At 45.5% G+C, this 22,956-nt stretch overlaps 1 protein-coding gene and 1 pseudogene across 13 annotated transcripts in view; both read right to left on the minus strand.

Annotated features, from left to right (window-relative positions):
• Positions 1–16,383, minus strand: part of LOC133485664 (calcium/calmodulin-dependent protein kinase type II subunit gamma-like) — a 32,113-nt gene extending 15,730 nt beyond the window's left edge. For 3 of the 13 annotated variants that reach the window (XM_061789728.1, XM_061789726.1, XM_061789727.1), the window contains exons 1-9: positions 16,102–16,378; positions 13,303–13,560; positions 4,953–5,012; positions 4,179–4,233; positions 2,913–2,978; positions 2,304–2,376; positions 811–913; positions 370–453; positions 175–269 (exon numbers count right to left, since the gene is read on the minus strand). In XM_061789728.1, coding sequence (XP_061645712.1) covers positions 175–269; positions 370–453; positions 811–913; positions 2,304–2,376; positions 2,913–2,978; positions 4,179–4,233; positions 4,953–5,012; positions 13,303–13,560; positions 16,102–16,126 — 819 coding nt within the window. In that variant the 5' untranslated portion in view covers positions 16,127–16,378. Of the gene's footprint in view, positions 1–174; positions 270–369; positions 454–810; positions 914–2,303; positions 2,377–2,912; positions 2,979–4,178; positions 4,234–4,952; positions 5,013–12,331; positions 12,427–13,302; positions 14,267–16,101 lie in introns of those variants that run through there. The other 10 variants (XM_061789732.1, XM_061789729.1, XM_061789730.1 and 7 more) reach the window with 8 other exon arrangements.
• Positions 16,384–17,803: 1,420 nt separating this feature from the next.
• Positions 17,804–22,193, minus strand: LOC133485922 (arylsulfatase I-like; annotated as a pseudogene).
• Positions 22,194–22,956: the final 763 nt, after the last annotated feature.

A 22,956-nucleotide genomic window follows, 5' to 3' on the forward strand; every position in this document is an offset into this window, starting at 1 on the left:
AGTCATCCCACTCGATTTGTCAGTGGCTCATTCGAGGTGTGGCGTTTATTCATTGAAGCGATAAGCGGTTTACTCTCAAAGAGGAGGCCACTATTTGCGTGAAATCTGTATTTCCGCTCGGAAAATGGCACCGAGGTCACGAGAACTTGGCATGTAAGAGACAAATGCACTGACGTCGTACGCTCCAGCCTTGATCTGCTGGTACAGTTTGTGCTGGTCCTCGTCCCAGAAGGGAGGGTAGCCCACCAGCAGGATGTACAGGATCACGCCTGACGCGCGCACACACACACACACACACACGCACACAGGTCAAAATGACGGCCTACGTGTTCGTTTGAAATTGGTCAAATGGAGGCCATTGATACTGACCACACGCCCAGATGTCCACGGGCTTGCCGTACGGGTCCTTCCTCAGCACCTCTGGCGACAGATAGCCTGGAGTTCCTGCAAAGCCTGCCCACACGGAAACAGAAGCGCAACTTTAGTTCATCCATTCAGCATTTATTTTATGTTGAAAACAATCTGGAATTGATCATTTTTATTTCTAGATAAATATCTCCTTCTAATGGTTCACGTAATCACTCCGATTATCATCATCGTTGGCAAAATCTCGCCATGAGATGTTTCGAATCTGCTAGACATTTTGACAGAATGCGCAACCTAGCAGCATACACAGGAAGCCCACGCACCGGTTTTCTCCGTTAGGCCACGTGATGTTCCGCGTATGGCAGATTCCCGCGCTTCGTCACTTAGCCAGAGTTTTTCCACTTTGGAACGCAATCGCGTGTTTTGACGGGACTTTGGACCTACCGAACCAGGCCTGCTGGTCCCCCTGCACTTCGATGGCCAGGCCGAAGTCAGCCAGCTTCACTGCCGCTCCCTTCATCTTACTGGCCAGGAGGAGGTTCTCCGGCTGGAGGGGAGGGGACACAAACAAACAAACAAACAAACCAAAACACACGCACACGGCACACGGCACATCAGCGCCCATGCAGTCGGATGCCTAGCTAACACGTTGACTGGCGAATGCACGTTTCCATGCCGCAGCCGACGCGAGATAAATAATGAGTCGTTACTGCAGCAGCTGGGTGACCTCGCCCCAGGGTTACCATGGCAACCCAGCCCAGACGGCCCCCCGCCCCCCCTGTTTATTTAATTCATTATTTCTCTTTTTTTTTTTAAATCAGGCAAGCAAGCCCCGTCGACACCACGGAGGCAAACCGAGGACACGTTTCGGCGACTGGCGGCTGAAACCAGTGCTTGCATTTGACACTTCAAATCAACAGGGGGCAGCGGCGAGCACTTGAGTTGCCATTTGAATATAAAAGAAGAGATTATAATGATACTATTTCGCAACTGCTGTGGGTAGTTTTCTGAGACATGACGTCATCAAACGACTTCCGGCTTGACTTTCATCACAGTGGAATACAAAAAAAATATAAACTTTCGTCAGTATGTGACAAAAGTCCCATTTTTGTATGACATTTTTTTTTCCCATGGGACAAGACTGAAGAAATAACACTTGTGTGCAGCTCGTATAAAAGTGCACATTTTGTATCCACTCAAAACAGACGGCCATCAATGTCTAAAGCACTGGCAACAAAAGTGAGTACACCTCTCAGTGAAAATGTCGAAATTTGGACCAATGAGCCATTTTCCTTCATCATGCAACACAGTGTTAACAAGGTCTGAATTTTGTGTGAAAGAGGCTTGTGAAGGTCTGAAGGAAGTCAACCTGGCAATCTCAAATTTCCCGGCGTGCTTTGTCAAAGGCAAAGACAACTCAACGCTCGCTCTTCTGTTGTGGCAATTCGATGGGAGAGTCTTCCGAATGCCTGAAGGAAGTTGACGTGGCGATCGCAAATTGAATGTGAACTTCCACTGGGTTCTGTGTGAAAGGCACAGATGACCGAACGCTATCTTTTCCATTGCGGCAATTTTGCAGGATCCCTGCGCAAGAGCCGTCCTGAAGATTTATTAGGGGAGGGACGATCGTTCGCTATCCTTCACTGTGTCGTTAGCACGTCACAACACAGCGGATGAGGTCAGAATGCGGTCGCGGGTGAGTCATTCCGCCTCGGCGGGAGGTTGGCGCGGGGCGCGGGGCGCGGGGGGGCGGGGTGCGACCGTCACACGACATCATGTCATGCTGCGCCAAAAACAGCATCTGTCCCGCTGTCGTCATGCTCGTCCGGAAGAGGAGGAGGCGAGTAGGAGGAGGGTTGCAGTCGGGTACGGCGGGAATGACGAGTAAGGGCGGCGCAGGAGAGGAAAAAGAACGCAATCGTGTCAGAATGTCTCACCTTCAGGTCCCGGTGCACGATGTCATGCTGGTGGATGTGGCTCACGCTCTCCAGGATCTGATTGATGCAGTGGCTGCACGCACGCACGCACACACACACACACAGGCTATACTTCCTTCAAAACATCGGATGAGTTCTCCATGAAGGGTTAGGGTTATTATCTTTGTTTTGAATCAAAATAAGACATTTAGAAAACAATGACCATTTTTGCATATTTTGGCTGTAACGGACCAAAACCAAAACATCAATTCATGTTTGTGCATTTTCCTCACTGTCAATTTGTAACAATGTCCTGCTTTTGAATGAATAATGATGAAATCAGACTTCCCACAACAAGGAAAGGGAAAAAAAAACAAAGCCCTTCATGGGCCGTGTGGGAGGATTTCCTGTTTCCTTTTTCAAATGTAAAAAGCAGATTGCGTCCCTTTTAATTGTGAGCGTGCGTTCCGCGGGTGGTGCTGCTCGTCAACAAACGCTCATGCCACCGCTTTGGGACTTATTCCTAAAATGGCATTTAGAGGGCCGCATGTTGACACGGTGCCAGGAAACCAAAAACAACAAGGCGCAAAGGGCGGCATGAGCAAGACGAGGGCATCGATCGCGACGTACCTGGCGTCTGCCTCGCTGTAATATTCTCTGGCGACGATGTCCTCGAACAGCTCGCCGCCAGTCACCCTGCACAGACGCACGCGCGCATCAGTTCGTATTCATAAATCCATATGAACTGAAAGCGTATGGCATACGCCGCAAGATTAACACATTGTGTCATCTTTGACAGAAAGAAAAATGCACTATATCTATCACAACTAAATCTTTTGATTTCTGTACATACAAATTTGCAGAAATATACACAATTATGCAATTCAAATTACAAAAATGTCATATATAAACATTATTTTACATGATGTAATTAAAGAAACACACTATTTCACAATGTGCTTTTATTCAAATGAACCTGAACATGTTTATTATTTGATTTATTTATTGTTTTTTTTTGGGGGGGGGGGGGGGATATATATTTGTGACACCAATGCAAAAAAACAAACAAAAAAAAACAAAAAAAAGTCACGGAATTGTCCAGAAATGTTAAAACAATAATGCTTAAAAAAACATTTGCTACATAATATCTTATAATGACAAAATGAAATTGTATTTTGTGGGAAAAAGTTTGCAAATAAATTCCACCTTTGTTTTCACTGCCTTCCAGCCTTATTCTTAAATGGATTAAATGGATTTTTTCACTCATAAATTCATAGTGACAAAAATATTTTGGTAAATTGTGCATGTTTCTTACACATTAAAAAAAAGCTCCAATTTAGAAATGCTCCATAAATACGGAGTGAATCAAATAAAAGAAAAAGATTTTGGAAATTTTTGCACGTTTCTTGAAAATAAAAACAACTCACAATTCACTTTTTCCCCCACACATTTTGCATATTACAAAATGCTTTAAAACCAAAAAACAAAAAAAAACCTCAAAATTCAACATAAAATTATCCATGCAAACAATGTGAGAGAAAGTATTTTACAAATTTTTGTACATTTCCTAAAAATAAAAAGAACTCCTATTTCACCCCTTCACTTTTGTCACGTTGTTATGTTACAACCTTATTGCAGAGTCGATTACATCCTAATTAAAATAGAATAAAAAAGGGAACAATAAAGAAATGATTTGTCAATGACGTCATGGTGTCCCAGGATTTCCCAAGACCGCCGTCACATTAAATGCAGCGCTCCTGGACAGTAGAGAGTCATACTGTATCTGCACTCGATTGGCTATCGCTATGGTAGGCAATGTTATAGTCTTCATTTAGTTGATTTCATTGTTATTTGCGGCGGCATAATTCATAGTAAAAATGCAATGTGTGTACTTACAGGTCAAAGACGAGGTAATGGAAGCCTTCCTCTGAGATGCTGTCATGGAGTCGAACTAGCGCAGGAAGAATAGGAGCAAACTTTCATTTATGTCGAGAAATCAGGTCGATATTTCATGGGCAGGGTCGTCGGACAATATTTTCTTTCCGCTCGCGAGCGCAAACTTGAGATTCAAGCGCAGCAGTTTGGAAGATAGTCAACATTTAAAAAAAAAAACTCTTCAACGTTTGACATTTTCCTGTCAAACTAAACATAAAACAAAGAAAATGGCACCTGTATTTTCAACGACCAAATAACTGCCTTAGGAATGCCCTAGCTAGCTCAATGCTAACACATAATGGAAAACAGCAGAGCGTTTGGAATCGATATAACCCTTGAAGCCATGGATATTTGAACACAAATGGTAGAGCAGCACATGCAGACAGACAATATCACAATACTGTCAGGCATATATTCTTGATCTTCTGTGAAAAATGAGCAATATTATTGCACCTTACTCAGTCACTGAGAGCAGTGGTGACTCTTCCTTATTTGTGTCAGTATGACCGTATTTTACCACCCCACGGTAAAGAAAGAAAGAAACACATTACAAACAAATTGATTGGATTTTTTTTTTGGGGGGGGGGGGGGCCCTGGAAGAGATGAATGTCAATTTCTATTCATTTCAATCCAAATGTATTATGATTCTTATTATTTGGCTGGATAACATGACTCCATGTTTTGATATGAGCCATTTTTTTGTTGTTGTCACGACACGAGTGCGCGAACACTCACCAATGTTTGGATGTTTGAGCAGACGACAGATTCTTGCCTCTCGCTCCAATTTCTGGTGATCTGAAGGCAGCGAAAGACAAACAGTATATATTTCCTGTTATACAGATCTCTACGGGGTGTGGCACAATCCAATGCGGAAACGGGAACAAAATGAAGCCAATGTTAGGAGATTGGTCAAAATTCTCCACCGTGACCATATTCTTCCACGAATTTCCATTTTCCCTGAAGCGCAACGTCGGACAGACGTCCCAAAACGTCCATTTTGTGCCCTTGTCGCAGACGCCAGGATGCCCGAAAGACACACTTTGCGAGCGAAAAGGCCCGCAGCTTTTTTTTGGGGGGGGGGGGCTTTTGTCGAGCTCGCACAGGAGGAGGGACAGACGGCTGCGTATCGTCTTTGCACACACTCCGGCAAATGGCGTTTTGCACTTAGTGAAATTAGTCTTGTGGGTGTGGCTTTAATATAATCATGGTCTGTTAATGATTCTAATGGGGAGGCGAGGATGTGTGTACTTCTGCGTGTGTGTGCAGATGCATGTTTGTTTAGGTATCGACTCGCCCGTTCCCATTTATTCCGCATTTTGCTGTTACAGCCATATAGCAAAATTGAGCAAATACGTTATGCGCACGGAATTTCCATCGGCGAAAATGATGCGGTATTATGTGAAGAATTTTGAGAATGGAAGTGAATGGAATCCATTTTGGAATATAGCTGGAACATAAAATGTGGGGAAAGTGAAGCGGGATCAAAATGGGCGCCGCCAAAGTGAATGAATCATTATTCATTCACTTTGGTATTATAGCTTATGCTGAGGGGAAATATTTTATTTAATTCATTTATGAGTATGGCTGTAACATAACAAAATGTGACAGTCGGTGAATAATTATGCAGATCAGAAAGTTGAGTTCGTAGATGGGAAACGTGCATACATTTTAAATGCACGTGTTTTTTCTCTCTCTTTGTATTCATGGATCATTTTGTGTGGAATACTTAGTTACGAAAATGAATTCCTTTTGGGATAAGACTACATACTAAGAAACTAGTTGGTTTTTTTAAATCAGTAAAAATTTCCAAAATATTTTTTTTCACGTCATATTTATGGACCATTTAATGTATCATTTTGAGTGAAAAGATGAATATGGCTATAAGATAATAAAAGGTGGAAAAAGTGAAGCAGGGTGAATGCACGTGCAAATTGTAGCCATTTTTTTATTTTGATTTGGAAAAAAACATTTTCCCCTGTGGATTTACAGACCATTTTGTGGAGAATTTTAAGCAAATCAATGGATTTAATTGATTTTAAAATAGGGCGTTAACACAACAAAATGTGGAGTTAGTGAAGGGGGTGAATATTTTGGACATTAGTTTTTAAAAAGTCTGGATTTTCGATAAGACCTGTAACAAAACGGAGCAACGTGAAAAGGCTGAATACTTTTTTTTTTTTTATAAATAGTGGCGGCTTTCTTGGGTGTGTAGCGCATCGTTTCCAGCAGAGCGTCATCGGTCGAGCCCATCAGCCACTCGCTGTCCCCAACTGGAACACATGTGCTGCTTACATGGACAAAAACATCCGTGTGGGGTTTTTTTTCCTCATTTGACATAGATGAAAGCCCGGCCGCCCCACCCGTGGATTTGAGTTTTGCAAAAAAAAATAAAATAAATAAAAATATATCTATATATCTATATAGATATATATATATATATAGCTATATATATAGCTATATAGATATATCTCCATAATTCTAGCTGTAGGGACCCAGTGGCCAAGATGACTGGGTGATGATCTAAATAAAAAAAATTTAAAAAAAAGAAGAATTGAGGAAGTCATTGGAGGAGTCACGGGAGGCTTCTCACACAAAATTGAACTCCGCCTAGTTGCACACCCGAGGCGGGGACTCGAGTCCTACATTCGCTGACTTTTGACGAGACTTGACAATATGTGAAAAGACTCGCAACTGGACTCGGACTCGGACTTGAACAGCAGTGACTCGTGACGTGACTTGAAAAGACTGGCTACTTTGACCAAGCACCGAAAAAGCAACACTTTGTAGGATTCCATATTTACAACTGTATGTGCAACTCACTGCAAAAATGTCGATCAGCCTCGTAGTTTGCTTATAAGGGTTCAATGCACTTGCTGATCAAATTTGTTTTGAGAAATAAATATGCATTATAAATGTAATATATCATATAACACATTCATTCAACAAATATTTCATAGATATTCAAATCTGTTTTATTTTGTTGGTAAAATGACTCGAAAGGAGTCCAAACTCAAATTTTCGGACTTGAGACTTGACTTGGAAAGGAATGACTCGTTCCCACCTCTGCCAACTAAATGTAGCAGCAATCGTCAGTGCGATGACTACACGTCACGTCACGTCACGTCACGTCACATTCCGGTCCGGTGCCCCGCGGCCGCGGTCGTCACTGCGTGTTTTTCATCAGGCGGTCTCGTTCGGTCGGGTTTCAGAGCAATCGGAGCTGACGTTCCCGCCTGCGCTATAATTGGCCCATTTCGACCGCTCGCATTCCGAGACACGCCTGCGAAAAAGACAAGGCTCCTTTTTTTTTTCCCCCCCCCCCGACAGCTTGATTACGGCGCCGATTGACAGGAGGCCTCGGCGGCGAAAACACCGACGGCTTCTGAAGGGACAGTTCGCAGAGATTATTGCGCGCTTCCGACACAAAAGACAACAATTGGCGACAGAGGTCAGAGGTCAGAGGTCTCATTTCAAGGCTGCAACGCAATCCGCTTGATTTGGATTTGATGAAATCAAAGTTCAATATTAGCATGATGACCAAGACACCCTCGGTATTAAATTAGATGTTTGAAGAACAAACAGGTTCTGCATTAACAATCCATGCTAAGTTTCATATCAACTGAATATTGCAGATTTGTGTTATTACATCAAAATGCATTATGAAAAAATACAGCATATTTATGATGTTTTTTTTCTCATTGTTTAAATGTGTTTTTTGATTGAATATACATCTACTTTTTGATGTTGCTGTATAGTGATTATGAATAACTAAATAAATCCGACGAGTATCGTAGTCCGAATTTTGGTGTCGTGACAAAACTATTTGCCAGGTTCGTGTGGCAAAACTAACTCGTTTTTGGCAGGGACGGCGTGAACATTGCGGAAGACTGCTCGAAAGTGACTTGTGGGTAAATGAAACAAAAAGTTAGTGGGCTTGGGTGGAAACGGGGTAGACCATTTGGCCTCCACTTTGCATCGTTAACGTTGTTTTGAGGAGGCAAACCGCAAGCGCACCCACATGATGCACACCCTTTTACGACTTAATGACGCTTAGGCCAACAAGAACGATTAATGCCACGACACGATTGTATTCATTTATCCATGTTCCTTCTCCTCGTTGCCTTTCGTAAAGCGGATGCCGACATTCGGCGTCTTTGAAAAACGAGCCACTTAGCAACTCACGGGGAAAACAGAACCCTTTAGCTATTGATTTTCAACTTTTTTTTAAGATAATACTGACAATAATATTTTCAACTCAAAATAAGATTCCAAAATAAATTACATTTTTTTTTTATTGTTTGTTGAATGTAATTATTTTTTAAATTCCAAATAGGTTTATATTAGAATATTCCTTTTATTTTTAAAGCAATTTTAACATTTAGCATTTGAAAGCAAAAGCTTGAAAATGGATCATTATATTTTCTTTAATAGTAAAAAGAAATGTATTTTTAAAGTCAAATGAATATATGTTGACATTTTAAAATGTTTTGGATTTTTTTTTAATGACTTCAAAAAGCTGCTGAATTTGATATTGTAATAAAATAAAGGTTGTACGATTTAGAAAAACATGGAAATTAACATTTTAAATGGAATTTTCATTATGTAAAGAACATTTTTTTTTTTTTTTTTTTTAAGTTTTAGAATAATATTTTCATACCTAAAATGAATGGTTGTTTAAAATGTATTATGTTCATACAAAATTATATTCCAAATAAATAATAATAATAAATTAAAATCTATGATCTTTTTAATAATGAAAAAGTTGTATTTTTAAGTCGAACATTATTTTATTTAGATGTTAATAAAAATCATTTTAAAACTACATTTTAAAAAGCTATTGATTTTCATTTTGTAATCAAATAAAATAAAAGTATTGTTTTTAACGAAAACACTTGAACATTTCAGAAAATGTAAATGCAATTCATAAGAACAATAATAATAATAATAATAATACATTTTTAAAAAGACATAAAATGTGTATTTTTTGTTGAATTTGATATTACTAATTAGATAAGAAAAAAATACAATCTCTGATCATATCCAGTAAGTGTTGAAATGCGAAAGTGTTAACAGTAAAAGGTGACATCATTCAAGGCGCTCCTGTGACAAAAGAGAGATTGCGATGAAATGAGGCGATTAAGCGAACGCCATAAGTCGCGGATAACCGGGCGGGAGGTTTTTCAGGCCCCGAGGCTTCAAAGAGGGTCACTGAGGAAAAGTACACTCACTGCTGAAAGCACCCAGAAAACCGGAAGTGAACAAAAATGACACTATGAACTGCTCCAGTTGTGTTTTTATGCACTACTTGCGGACAGACCGCCGAAGGCTGACGACGTACAAAGTGGCCCATTTTGTCAGCGTGTTCATATTTGGAACGTTTTCCACTCAGCAAACACGAGCAGTCCGAAGAATTTACAAGGCAAGTGTGCTTGCGACGTTAGCTTTGCTTAGCATTAGCGTTCAGAGTCCACACAATGCGGGAGTTCATTCTACGGGGTTTGTTTCGATCGTCGCAAAACATTCTCGATTCCGAGGAAATGAGGAACCATTTCGAGCCCGCTCAAAGAACGAGCGCTCGTACTTGCGGCGTGCCAGAAATTTGCTCGGCCCAACCGGCGACCTCGTACAAACGTTCGCGTTCAAAATGCAGACGATGGAAATGATGACTTCGTGACGTGCGAAACGGAAACGGAGATGGAGATGATGGCAAGACGTGGCATCTGTAAAGCTGGCCTTTAGGGTGTAGTGGATTTATTCCATCCGGGACAAACACAACCGGGCCACGTGTCGCCTTTCTTTTACACGGGAAGTATTATAAGAAATAAATACTTGATTGGAGGGACGTTCGCTAGCACCTCTTTTCAGACTGACACCAGCACGAGTATTCCCGCCGCGAGTCGTTTGCATCCAGAAACTTTCAATTCACACAATAACAGATCATTGCGAAGGGACCTCTCTTTCTTCCTTCCTTTCGGACGCGCATGATGACGATCGGCCGACGCGTCACGCCGACTGCTGGTGAGCAGGACGACCCGGAAGCCTTCACGAGTCCTCGATACTTTGAACTGAGGTCGCGACGGGCCGCACGCCGAGAGCTGCCATCGCTCCCTTTATTCCAGTATTGATTTGGAGCGGATCGCGCTCATTCAAAGCAAGATCGAGTGCTTTAATGTGGACTCTTTCCATCTTAGCGAGCTCTCCACGTTTTACTTTTGCATTTTCAGTCCGGCCAAAGACTTTTGGGTGTGTGTGGCACAAAGCGGTCACGAAAGGGGAAGTGTGGCGGATGACTTGAATATCAAAAGTGGTGAGAGCGTGTGGTCCGATTGAAGCGATAGCAAGTGAGGAAGGCTGCCTCATCGCGCTTCCTTTCATTTGGACAAGTTGCGTTTCCTCGTGCCGTCGTTGGGTTTCGGCCATTCCGGACTCGTCGTCGACGGAGATATTTGACGAGTCCCAGATGGAAGGAGCGACACGGAGAAGTGGCCCGGGACTCGCGGAGATCCTGCCCGCAGCAAAAAAAAGAAATCATTTGAATTCTCTCTCTTTCCGCTCACATCTCACTCTCTTCTTTCGCTTGCGCTGGAACAATTTCCTTCTTCTCTGTCTTTTTGCTCACTCACTTCTCTCTTTTTTCGTCTTTCTTTTGCCACGCTCTCTTCTCCTGCTCTCGGTTCTATTTCCCCTTTTTCTGTCTCTCTCTTTTCATTCTCTGTGTATTTCCTCTCATCCGTCTTTCTCACGCTCCCTCTCCTCTCTTTGCTTTCTGTCACATTTCCACCTCTCTTCTCTTCTCTTCTCTTCCAAGCGTTTTTTGGCCGTTACGTCGGCTCCTCGCGCTAGCCGCCGGCTGGTTCGCCGTCTCTCAACGGCGTGAAAGGGTCCGACGCGCCATATGAACCCCCCGACGGGCGGCATTCATTGCTCCATTTATCGTTATGTAGATCGGAAGAGCGTCACCGGATTTGCCCATTTTGCCCAATTTCTTTCTTTCTGGTGTTATTGCCATGCGGATGTTTGCGAATAGGAGCCTGCACGATACAATATCGATATTCATGCCAAACAATCAAAAGAAATGAAAACATTGGGCGGAGCGTGTGCCTTTCGTTTACAAGGTGCGAACGAGACTTACGGCGGCAGTAATCAGACTTTGCAGCTAAGCGCGTTAGCGAGCGCCAACGGATTCCGATGATTTCTTGCACCGCTCGGACGAAAGTCATCAAAAGAGCAAGAGAAGGTCCGCGCGCGAGATCCTATCAAACCGAGACGTCGAGCTGATGCGCTTTTCCTCAGGTTAGCTTCACAATTGTCGCTTGATCAAATTTGACACATTTCTCGCGGATCTAAAAAGTCTACACACCCCCTGTCAAAAATGCCAGTTTTTTTTCTTATATATATATATATATATATTAAACAAAAGATAATTCATTTGAAAATTGTTTCCACCATTAGATGTAGATATATATACATAGATATATATTAGGTGTGGTTCATCATCTCAATGCCAAAGAGGAAAAAGAAGAAACCCAAAACTGCCTTCTGTTTTCTCTCTCTCCCTCTTCCGTCTCTCTCGCAACCTCTCTTTTCTGTCACTCCCTCGCTCATTCCTCCTTCTGTCCTCACTCGACTTTTCTCCCTCTCACTTTGGCTCCCTCCCTCTGTGTTCTTCTGCTGGGATTCGCTTTCGAACGGTCACGTGATGGCCATTTCCTTTTTCTCAAGCGACAACAGCAGCGCTCTTCTTGGCCAAACCAGGAAGCACAGAAAGAAATCCGAAGTGTGCGTTTTTTGGATTGTTTTGCTCTCGAGTGTCAAAATCGGAATAGGAGTCACGCAATAAATCCAAAGTCCAAAAGGAATGGAATCGGACGGATGCCTTCAGATCACAATCCAACCTCTCGTCCACGCGGAGGGAAACGTGACGCATATTAGCTGTCTGCAAACTATCGTATCAAGGCCAATTTCAACTTGTCAATGTCCACTTTCAACGTGAATCGGGCACTCGGCGACTCAGCCGAGCGTCTTTTCGCCGTCGAGGAAAGCGTGCGGAACGCGGCAAGGAAGCGGCTGCTTTTTCGGAATTCCACTCGTGGAAAAAGCATTCGCGGACTCACCTCTGGCCGACAGCTTTTTGGTGTTGATGATCTTGGCGGCGTACTCCTGCCCCGTGGACTTTTTCACGCAGCGCCGCACCACGGAGAAGGCGCCCCTGGAGGCGAGAAATCCACAACGGAAGTTTCACACAGGCAACAGAACTTCGACGCCAGCACAGAAGAGTGCAAAAGGTGTGCGGTTGGAACTGCAGAACCAGAAGATGAAGTTTGACACTTGTCATCCATGCAATTTAGGACGATGGGGAGAGTTTGACCCTGGAACAGACCAACTGAGGTGACATTATTTTGTACTCGTTTTCTTTCCCCAGCGGTCCCATTATTGAGCGGCGATGGCTTTACACTTGCACAACAGTTGAGGACATCAAAATGGCGCATGTGCATTTTGCCCCCGATGAATCGACTTTCCAAAGAAAAAAAGTCAACTCGGTGTCACTGAACGCCTCGCGGGTTTCACTGCCTAACCTTCATGAGCAAACTGGCTGTCAACAGGAGGAGACTGCACAACAAGTAGTCGCTTCCGCTGGCCTGCTCGCATTTGGAGGCTAATGGCGGTGCGGAGAGATTAAGACAGCAGCTTTGCGGCCTCGTCGTCGTTTGTGTGGTCATCGCGCGCGCGCAAAATGGGTGCAGCAGAAGGGTCGTGCTATACCCAAAAAAACAAAAAACAAAAAACGTGCAGTCCTGCATGCAAAATATAATAAGGTATCAGTGCGCCAAAACAGCATGGTGCCTGTGTGCAGGAGAGAGGATGCCAGCAGGCTGTGCGCCCCCCGATGGGGTGGGGGTCCTGGAAGAGGGGTGGTGTGGGGCTTCGCCACCAAGTTTCAGAAGCCCAACATGGCGCAATGCACCTCGAAACGCCGCGATTGGGGATTAAAGAGCAGGCGACACTCAACGAGATGGAGCACAGAGCAGACAGAGAGAGAGAGAGAGGGGGGGGGGGCGGTCGGTAAAGGAAGGGGGTCGCTTACTTCCCGAGTTCCTCGTAGAGCTGGTATTCATCCGTGAAGCGGGTTGAGGTGAGCACCGTGGCCATGTTGGAGGGGACAAGGGGGGGGATCGCGAAGGCTGAACGCCACAGAAGAGCCTTGAGCTCCGCGCGGGGGGGGGCGGGGCGAGGAGCCGGAGCAGACCGAGATCGTCTATTAGCGCGAAGAAGCTCTGCTGTGGGCAAACAACGGTCCGGGGGCCATTTGCCATCCCTTTTTCAGCAGTCCGTAGCCAAAATGCTAGTTAAAAAAATAAGAATAAAAGAGGTGGAGTTGGGCAGCGTAAAAACTGTTGGCATTGAAAAGAATGGGTTCATTCTTTTTTTTTTTTTTACATAGGCTACTGTAGAGCCGTGGTTCTCAACTGTTGTCACCCTGGGACCGACATTTCCCCATTATCCCGACTCACATTTTTTATTCAAGTTAAAAAAATATATCGAATGAAAAATCTAAAAAAAAAAACTCCTAAGTCTGTCAGTTGTGTCTCAAGACATAACTGTATTATTATTTGTTAGAAAATTAGAATTTTATGCAAACAGGAAGGGGCTCAGGGTTGATCCCTGATGCAGTCCCACCTCCACCTTAAATTCGTCTGTCACACCTCACCGCTGTTCTGCTGCCCTCGTACATGTCCTGTATTATTCTCACATACTTCTCTGCCACTCCAGACTTGCGCATGCACTACCACAGTTCCTCTCTGGGTACTCTGTCATAGGCTTTCTCTAGATCTACAAAGACACAATGTAGCTCCTTCTGACCTTCTCTGTACTTTTCCATCAACATCCTCAAGGCAAATAATGCATCTGTGGTCCTCTTTCTAGGCATGAAAGCGTACTGTTGCTCGCAAATACTCACTTCTGTCCTGAGTCTAGCCTCCACGACTCTTTCCCATAACTTCATTGTGTGGCTCATCCACTTTATTCCTCTGTAGTTGCCACAGCTCTGCACATCACCCTTGTTCTTAAAAATGGGCACCAGCACACCTTTCCTCCATTCCTCCATTCCTCAGGCAACTTCTCACGCGCTAGAATTCTATTGAACAAGCTGGTCAAAAACTCTACAGCCACCTCTCCTAGATGCTTCCGTACCTCCATAGGAATGTCATCAGGACCAACTGCCTTTCTAACTTCCCCCTTACTAATCATCGCCACTTCCTGGTCCGCCACACTTGCCTCTTCTACTCTCCCTTCTCTCTCATTTTCCTCATTCATCAACTCCTCGAAGTATTCTTTCCATCTAGCTAGCACACTGCTGGCACCAGGCAACATATTTCCATCTCCATCCTTAATCACCCAAACCTGCTGCGCATCCTTCCCATCTCTATCCCTCTGTCTGGCCAGCCTGTATAGATCCTTTTCTCCTTCTTTAGTGTCCAACCCGCCATACACGTCATCATATGCCTCTTGTTTGGCCTTTGCCACCTCTACACCTTTGCCCCGTGTCGCATCTCAATGTATTCCTTTCGCCTCTCCTCGGTCCTCTCAGTGTCCCACTTCTTCTTAGCGAACCTTTTTCCTTGTATGATTTCCTGTACTGTGAGGTTCCACCACCAAGTCTCCTTCTCTCCTTTGCTGCCAGAAGATACACCAAGTACTCTCCTGCCTGCCTCTCTGATCACCTTGGCTGCGGTGGTCCTGTCTTCTGGAAGCTCCTCCTGTCCTGCCCCTAAACTTCTCGCCTTACTGCCTTTGCACCCGGTCTCCTGGACACACAATATATCGACCTTTCTCCTAATCATCATGTCACCCAACTCCGGAGATTTTCCTGTCATAGTCCCGACATTCAAAGTCCCCACATTCAGTTCTTGGCTCTGTGCTTTCCTCTTCTCTTTCTGCCAAAGAACCCGCTTTCCACCTCTTCTTCTTCTTCGACTTCGACCCACAGTAGCTGAATTTCCACCGGCGCCCCCGCAGGTCGACGGCGCCGGTGGCCATGACCGATCCGGTATGGAATTCTTTGGAAGAACGCTCATATTTGTTTGGCAAAGTTTTAAGCCTAACGCCCGTTTATCCGGCCTACGGTTTGCACTGGCTTGTGCCCCCCTTTAGGGCTGCATTTATCTGAAAAATAAAAGAATAATCAATAAAAAATAACGAGAAATATATTCAAATGTATGTTCTAGATTAGCATGAATGATTTCAGAGTCTGATCATGTGCTCTTACCAAGCATTTCTGCTAAGGTAAAGAAAGTAATTGTCAGAGTAAGACCTCTCTATCAGAGCTCATCTACGGCCGCGGTAGTGTAATTCCATGGTTTCCAACGCGCAGCAGCTCCAGGGTCAGTTTGAGGCTCGCTACTCTCATCTTAACCCAAACCAATCTGACTCGACATCAGCTGATGTGGTCGGCGTCCTCCTTTCAACGAGCTGAGACGAATGCCGCAATATTGTCACGTTTTTGCTGCACTGACACCAAGCCGAATAACGTGGGACGCTTTCCCTTTGCTCTCTTGTCAAGCATTTGAATGCCATGTGCGCCCTAAGAAAGGAGCAACGATTTACTGCTAAATACGGCCGTGAAAAAACTAAACAAATGGGGATCGTTGAAGGCCCTCTTGATAGTCCGCTGCTGCCAAGTACAGTACATTAGCGCTGGAACTCGCTCGTTACACTCCGTAACGACGCAGTCGTTGTGCTCATTTATGTCTCGGCTTAAACCCCCGGCCGCTGTAGCGTCACCCCGAAGGCTGTGACACGCGAAACAAGCCTAACCCCGCCTCTTTTTTAGCCTTTATTCTTCACACCAAATGATGAGCAGAAACAAAGGGGCCTACGATCACACCTGTTTGAGTCATCGTCGTCGGCATGTGTCAATGTCGATTATTTCAATTTCGTGTCGTTTTCGAGAACCGCGGCAGGTCATTTAACCAAGGACCGACCGAAGTGGAATGCTGAAAAGTATTCCATACTCCTCGCTTCTCATGCAATGGACCGTTCCATTTCCTCGCCGCGCAGGCTTGATTCAGCCGCGGAGGACGTCGTCGAGACGGCAGTGCAGAGTGACACGCCCGACGCTTTTCAACGATACATTTTGGGATGGTAAAAACGTCGAGACGATTCACTTGCTCTTTGGAAAGATTCGAAGGCCTCCATCTCGCTGAGGAGATTGGCAAATGTTCTCAAGTTGACGATCAAGACCGCGAATACGCCTCGGGGGTCGCAATGCGCTTTTCCAAGCTTTATCTCGTGCTTCGACGCTCCTCCCCCGAGCGCTGAGGTAACAGACTTCCATGGAAGAGCGGTGTTGCCGAGGCCAAAGGGGAACGAGTCACTCAGCAAGAATGTTTGCCGTTCAGACGCTTTTTCCGCCTTCCTCTCTGACCGCTGACGGTTGACGTGTCCTCGCTAAAGCCGCACGAGAGGCCTCGAAAGCGGAGAAAACGCTCGCGCGAGCAGCGCAATTTGGGAGATTGTCGTCTCCGTGGCCGGCAAAGCTGACAGAGAAACCGACACATCTGTTCCTGTAGCGACATAATGTGTGGTCTATATTGTATCGTGAATATCCATTTCAAATGATTCCTTATTTGAAATGTTCAACATTTTGTAACCGAATGCAACGGTTTGTCCCTCCGGAACTTTTCTCCCATTCCTTTCATTCACATTTCAGGCTTCGGTAGCTTTAGAATCATTGGCGAAGGTGATGACGTTTGATATCGCGCCGAGCACGATGATCTTCGCGAAGGCCGAACCGGAGCGCTGGATGTCGTCCCCGCGGACGTCCCCCGCCGAGTATCGCGACGTTCCCTTTTATCGGGAGTTCAAAGGAGCCGCTGAGAACTGCATTTTTTCGCCATTTCAGCTCCAATTTGGGACAGTGGATTATTGCGCTCAGCATCAGCGGGCCGACGTCCCATAACGTCAGGCCCAAAGATCGCTATCAGGCTCAGAAAGTTGGTCAGTCATGCTTTTTGTGGGGCTGCCAGCGCAATTGAATGTTAGCGATCATCTTTCATGAACTCTATTGACCTACTTGATGGACGTTTGGGCTCACTCAATTCTCTTCCCAATACTATTTTGTTGCTTTTCTTTGTGGCACCGCGAGGAAAAGGCACAGTTAAGTTCAGCCAACGATGGATGCGACAGCTCCCGCCCACCTACTTGATGTCATCGTGTGTGCGCGTGATGTGATGCGATGCGATGCGATGCGTGGGCACGCGTTTGTGCGACACCTCCTCGGTGATTTATAGCCTGCGACGCTGCTTTCTTTCCACAGGCTGGAAGAGCCTCGCGTGGGCGTCCCACTCGAAGGTCTCGGCCGCTCACGGTTCGTTTGGGTGAATTCCAATCACTTCGGAACAAAAACCAACGGAACAAGACTTTTAGTCTCGCGGTCGCAGCGGTGCGGAAATATTGTAGGTTGATATTGCTGAATAGTAAGAAACAACACGATGCGGTACGCCGACCACAATAGTCAACAATGGTCCATTGCAACGTTATCATGATTGTCTTTGAATTAAGACAAAACACAAATAAACAAGTGATCCTCACGAGGAAACAATTCATTAGTATTGCAATCAGGGCCGGCCTTTATAGGGCGGGAGTCATTCACATCATGAGTCAGGGTCAAAGTGGACACTATTGGTAATACGGAGAACCTTGCTACGCTGAAGATAACGATAATAATTACACGTACTGAATAGAATGACATTTTACAGGTACATTATCATTATGAGGGATTATGATACTGATATTGCAATTTGAAACTACTGCTAATAAATACTACTACAAATCATCATCATCATCATCATCATGATCGTTTAAAAAAAAATAATAATAATAATTTCACAAGTGCAAAACAAATTCTGGGCTTCAAAATGTTGAATTTCAAATGAAATAAAAAGTAAAAAGAATAATAATAATAATAATTGGCCTTTAAGCATTCAAAGAATTGCACTTTGTTTAATGTCCAACAGGGGGCACTCTGGGGAAAAAAGACAATTGATTTCTGCTAACTAAACATTTCCATGGCTAAAAAGTGCTTTTAAGTCTGTTCTATGCGCTACAATGTGCATACAATGCCGTACAGCAACATACAGTACACCAAATATATACTACATACACGTAGCAGACTCTAGCTCGGATAAAAATGGCACAAAAAAAGCCGATTGGAAAGTCAAAAGAAAATGGACCGAATTGTCAGCACATATCGCAATTATTGAAGCGTGCGTCATGGATCTGCGCGAGCGAGTAGGACGAGGAGACGCCGGGGCACGGGAGAGAGGCTCGCCGAGGGACTGACGGCGGGACGCCGACGGGGGGGAGTTGACCGACGAGGACGGCTGAATATTCGTGAGCGATCCACGCAAATATACACGAGTGGCATCGGCATACGGCGGTTGCAGCTCAGATAAGTGGCAAGAAAAGAAGGTGACAAACAAAAAAGAGGCCTGAGGGTGTCTTCTCGTCATCTTGGGGTCTACACGGACAACGCGGTCACCCTGAAAGCATTTCTTCGCCCTTCTTCAAATTTGGTAGCGGAACTGCAAAGACTTTGAAGCGGACGTTTTCATTGGCGTAACGTCGCTTGTCACGAAGACACCGTCCGGGCGGGAAATGCTCTCCTGCGGACTCTTACGATTTCAGTTAGCTCTGGATTTTCAACACTTGTGTAACTCGTGAACTAAATCACTGCTCCAAAAGAAAGCTATTGGTTAGTCATTGTATGTAATCTTGCTAACGAACTTGCTAAGAGGTTGGTTTTTTTTCGGCGTCATCTGGCTCACGACCTACCTACCGATGCGGTCTTGCTCACCAAGCAAGCAACTAACTAACTAACTAACGGACTAACTAAGCAGCACAACGCCTTGTCGTCGTCGTCGTCGTCAGAAGAACACGGCATTGCTTTGCAGGCGTGACCTCAGCGTTTTCAAGAGCGCTCTTATTTTGCATAATTTGCATTGCTTGACCTTCGTCCCGCCGCGGTCCCTCTCCGTCTTGCCCCTCTTTGCCCTCCAGTCCCAGCCGGGGGTCCGCCGCGGGGTCGTCGGGCGGGTTCCTCGGCAACACCGCGGTCCGGTTGTACTCCGCCAGCCTGGCCAGGAGATGCTTGACGATCTCCGGACGGTCTCGGGCCACGTCGCGCCTCTCGTAAGGGTCGGAGGAGACGTCGAACAGCCATACCGACTTGCCCGCCTCGTTGCGCGCCTTCTCCAGTCCCTGCCGGCGCGGCGGACCGTCGGCGAAGGCCCGCGGCGGCGTCCAGTCGCCGTCGCCCACGTTTCCCGTCAGCAGCTTCCAGTCCCCGGCCCGGATGGCCGCCCTCACCGCCGTGTCCCAGATCCCGAAGCCGTTGAGCGCCAAGGTTTCCTGGAGACCGGGTCGATGTTGAACAGGATTTCCGTGCGAGGGGAGGGGAGCCCCTCGCCGATGGCGCCCCAAACGTCGTGACCGTCCAGGTCCCGGCGGGATTGCGGGGCGCCGGCCAGGGCCAGCAACGTCGGGTACCAATCGGAGACGTGGATGAGCGCCTTGCTGACCACGCCCTTGGTCTTCAGGAGGGGACTGTGGACGAAGCCCACCGCCCGAACGCCTCCCTCCCAGTACGTCCCCTTGCCGCCCCGCAGCGGCCAGTTGCTTCCGCCGGACAGCGGCTGCCCTCCGTTATCGGACGAGTAGATCACGACCGAGTTTTGGTAGAGACCGCTTTTAGCCGGCTAACCACTTGACCGACGCCGCGGTCCAAGCAGCTGAGCATGGCCGCGTAGCGACGGCGGATGCGATTGCTCTGCGACGAGTACGAGTCCAGGAAGCGCTCGGGCGCCTGCAGTGGGGTGTGGGCGGCCTGGAGGGAAAGGTAGAGGAAGAGAGGCGTGCCGGGGTCGTGGCTTTTCAAGATCTGCTTCACTCTGTTCGGGAAGAAAGGAGGGGACGTGTTGGAACGTGAGGCTTTCCAAAAAGTTTCCCCCCAAAGGCTTCCTAAGGGCTGTTTACCCAACGCGAGGCACAAAGAGCGACGACAACACGAGCGCAATTCGTGCCGTCAGTCAGAGGGTGTTCAAACGAGCCTGGGAGTCAATGTACTGTCGTCGTGTTTCCTTATCCTTATCGCCATCTACTGGCCTGGCGTGCGTATTACATCGTTTTCAGTCCGTTCTGCAGATGGAAGAAGGAACTTTTCAAAAAGGCAAAGGAAAAAGAAGCTCCCGCCACAGTCATTACAGACTTTTTCTTTTTTCTTTTTGAATACGACAACACGCGTTTGATTGAATATGCGACGTCATTTCTCTTTCGTAGTTGTTTGGAACAGATTTTTACGGCACAGCCGCTAACGTGGTGAAAGCTGCGAGCCTCACCTGTTAACGTATAGCAGAGTGGAGTCATTTCCCGTCATCTCCCACGCCGGCCTGTCTCCGTCGTGCAGGTCAAATCCGCAAGCTTCGGCGTTGTCGCAGCTCCGATAGGAGAAGTGATCTCCGCTACCGGTGAGCGTGCCCAGGAAGCTGCCCAAGCCTCGTCCCGTGGGTAAGCAGAAGCCCAGGTGCCATTTCCCCACCATGTGCGTGGGTGGGGAACTCCGAGGGGAGGCGGAGGGGTTGACGTGGACGGATGATTGAATGCTGCAGGCCCGTGTGAATTTGGTAGCTGACGACAAAACAAACAAACAAACAAACAAACAAACAAACAAAAGCTTGGTGAGATGCCTTTGACAAAGTATCATTCAAGTATATTTCGCACAAGGCTTGCGGGACATTTCGGATTTGTAGGTGTCACAAACAGTGCTTTGATATGCAGCTATTTGTTTTTCTTGAAAATCACATTCCTGCCCCCCCCCCCCCCCCCAAATATACGTTACATAGGAAATGAAAGAACACATATTAGACTATAAAAATACGTAAAAACAAACCATTACAACAATTCTATAAAATACAACAAATTTGATACTTTGCTGCGAGTGCAACAACATAGAACCCTTTTGATAGATTTTTATGGAATATATTCAAATACACAAAAATAACACCAAAATAATCAAATCAAATAATACAAATATATAAATAAAGGAAAAAACCCCATATGAACTAAGTTGTGTAAAATAATTCAATTTTCAAATTTATGATAAATTTGACTCCAAATGATATATTGTGTAAGAGTACAAATATTTATAGATACACATATATATATATATATATACATAAATAAATCCCCCAAAAATAAAAAATCTACAAAGTTCAGTAAAATATTTGAAAAAAGGTTTAGAAAACTCCAAATATGAAAGTTCTTCGAAGTTTACAATTGCGACGTGGATGCTAGTTTGTTAGCACGTCTGCGGTGTTTTACAATGTGTGTTAGCCGACTTTCGTCATGCAAATGTATGTGCTTCGGTTAAACATAAATAAATAAGGTCATTCTCTTTGTTTTATGTTTCATTTTCCGGTAAACTTTAAGTGGGAGGGGCAATTAAAAAAAACCACTCGTAAGCGGAGGCGCCACTGTACTGTGGAAGCGCCGTACATTCCCAAACGAAAGGGTCGCTCACCGTCCTGTCACGAGTTGACTCCGAGAGGGCGAGCAGATGGCTCGAACGTAATCATTTTCCAGCTTCACGCCCTCTGCCGCCAGCCGATCCAACACGGGCGTGCGGACGTCCGAGCCGTGGAAGCCCACGTCGCCGTAACCTTGGTCGTCCGTCATGACGAAGATCAGATGCGGCGCCTTCGCCGGGCCGGAGGAGCCAAAGAGCCAGGAGGGAAAAAAACACGGCAGACGCTTCTCTTCATCGCCGCCTCTGGAACCCGATCCATTCGACCAGACAACAGAACACGCGCGGGTCCGGAAGTCTTATTTGGGCGGGAGCGGGTCCAGTTGGGTTCTGCGCTTGCAGAGAAGAACCCTAACCCTAACCCTGAAAAGAAACATCTTCGCAGTACCTCGTGACATTCCACCGGGGCCTTTGGGCGCCTCGCACCTTGGCTCTTATACAAACCAGGACGTTTGAAAATCCATCCCCTCAGTGTTACAAAAACAGGTCATGTACTCTTGTTACAGTAAAAAAAAAAATGAAATCATAAAACTTCAAAAGAAATCTTTTTCCCCCCCATCGAAAAAGAAAACTCAATTTGAAGATTCGTGTACATTTTTTTCCTTTTTTCATTTTAAACCCTTTTTTGGTTTTGTTTCTATTACTACAACAGTTGAATCAGTGAATGGACTTTTTTGTTGTCGTACTTCTCCTGAAACACAGAATGTGACTACTTACGCCACTCTTGGCGAATGGGGCCGGAGATTAAATTCACCAATGCAAAGTGTACTGCACGAAACGAGTCGAGTCGAGCGAGTCGCAAAGGCTCCAAGCAAAGAAATTGAGCCGACAAATGAAGAAATGTTACTTTTGCCGCCACGCTGTGGTCGATTTGCACCGGAATCAATTTGATTTAGCGGACACGTAACTGTCGCAGAATAGTTGGAGCATCGCATTCATTCACGGTTGTCATAACAAATATACAGTAGTTGCTCACATTGATTTGTTTCGCTCAATCTTTTAGTTATTTACACTGTGCAATTTTTAGAGTTCTATATTCTATTGTTTTGAATTCATTATTTCACATATTGCTTTTTATTCTATTGTAATAAAACAGAGTAAAAACCAAAACTTTTTCTCAAACCAAGTGTGACCACTGGGGGGCGCCAGTGGACTATACGA

Source organism: Phyllopteryx taeniolatus, chromosome 11 (assembly GCF_024500385.1).
Source record: "Phyllopteryx taeniolatus isolate TA_2022b chromosome 11, UOR_Ptae_1.2, whole genome shotgun sequence".
NCBI lineage: Eukaryota > Metazoa > Chordata > Actinopteri > Syngnathiformes > Syngnathidae > Phyllopteryx > Phyllopteryx taeniolatus.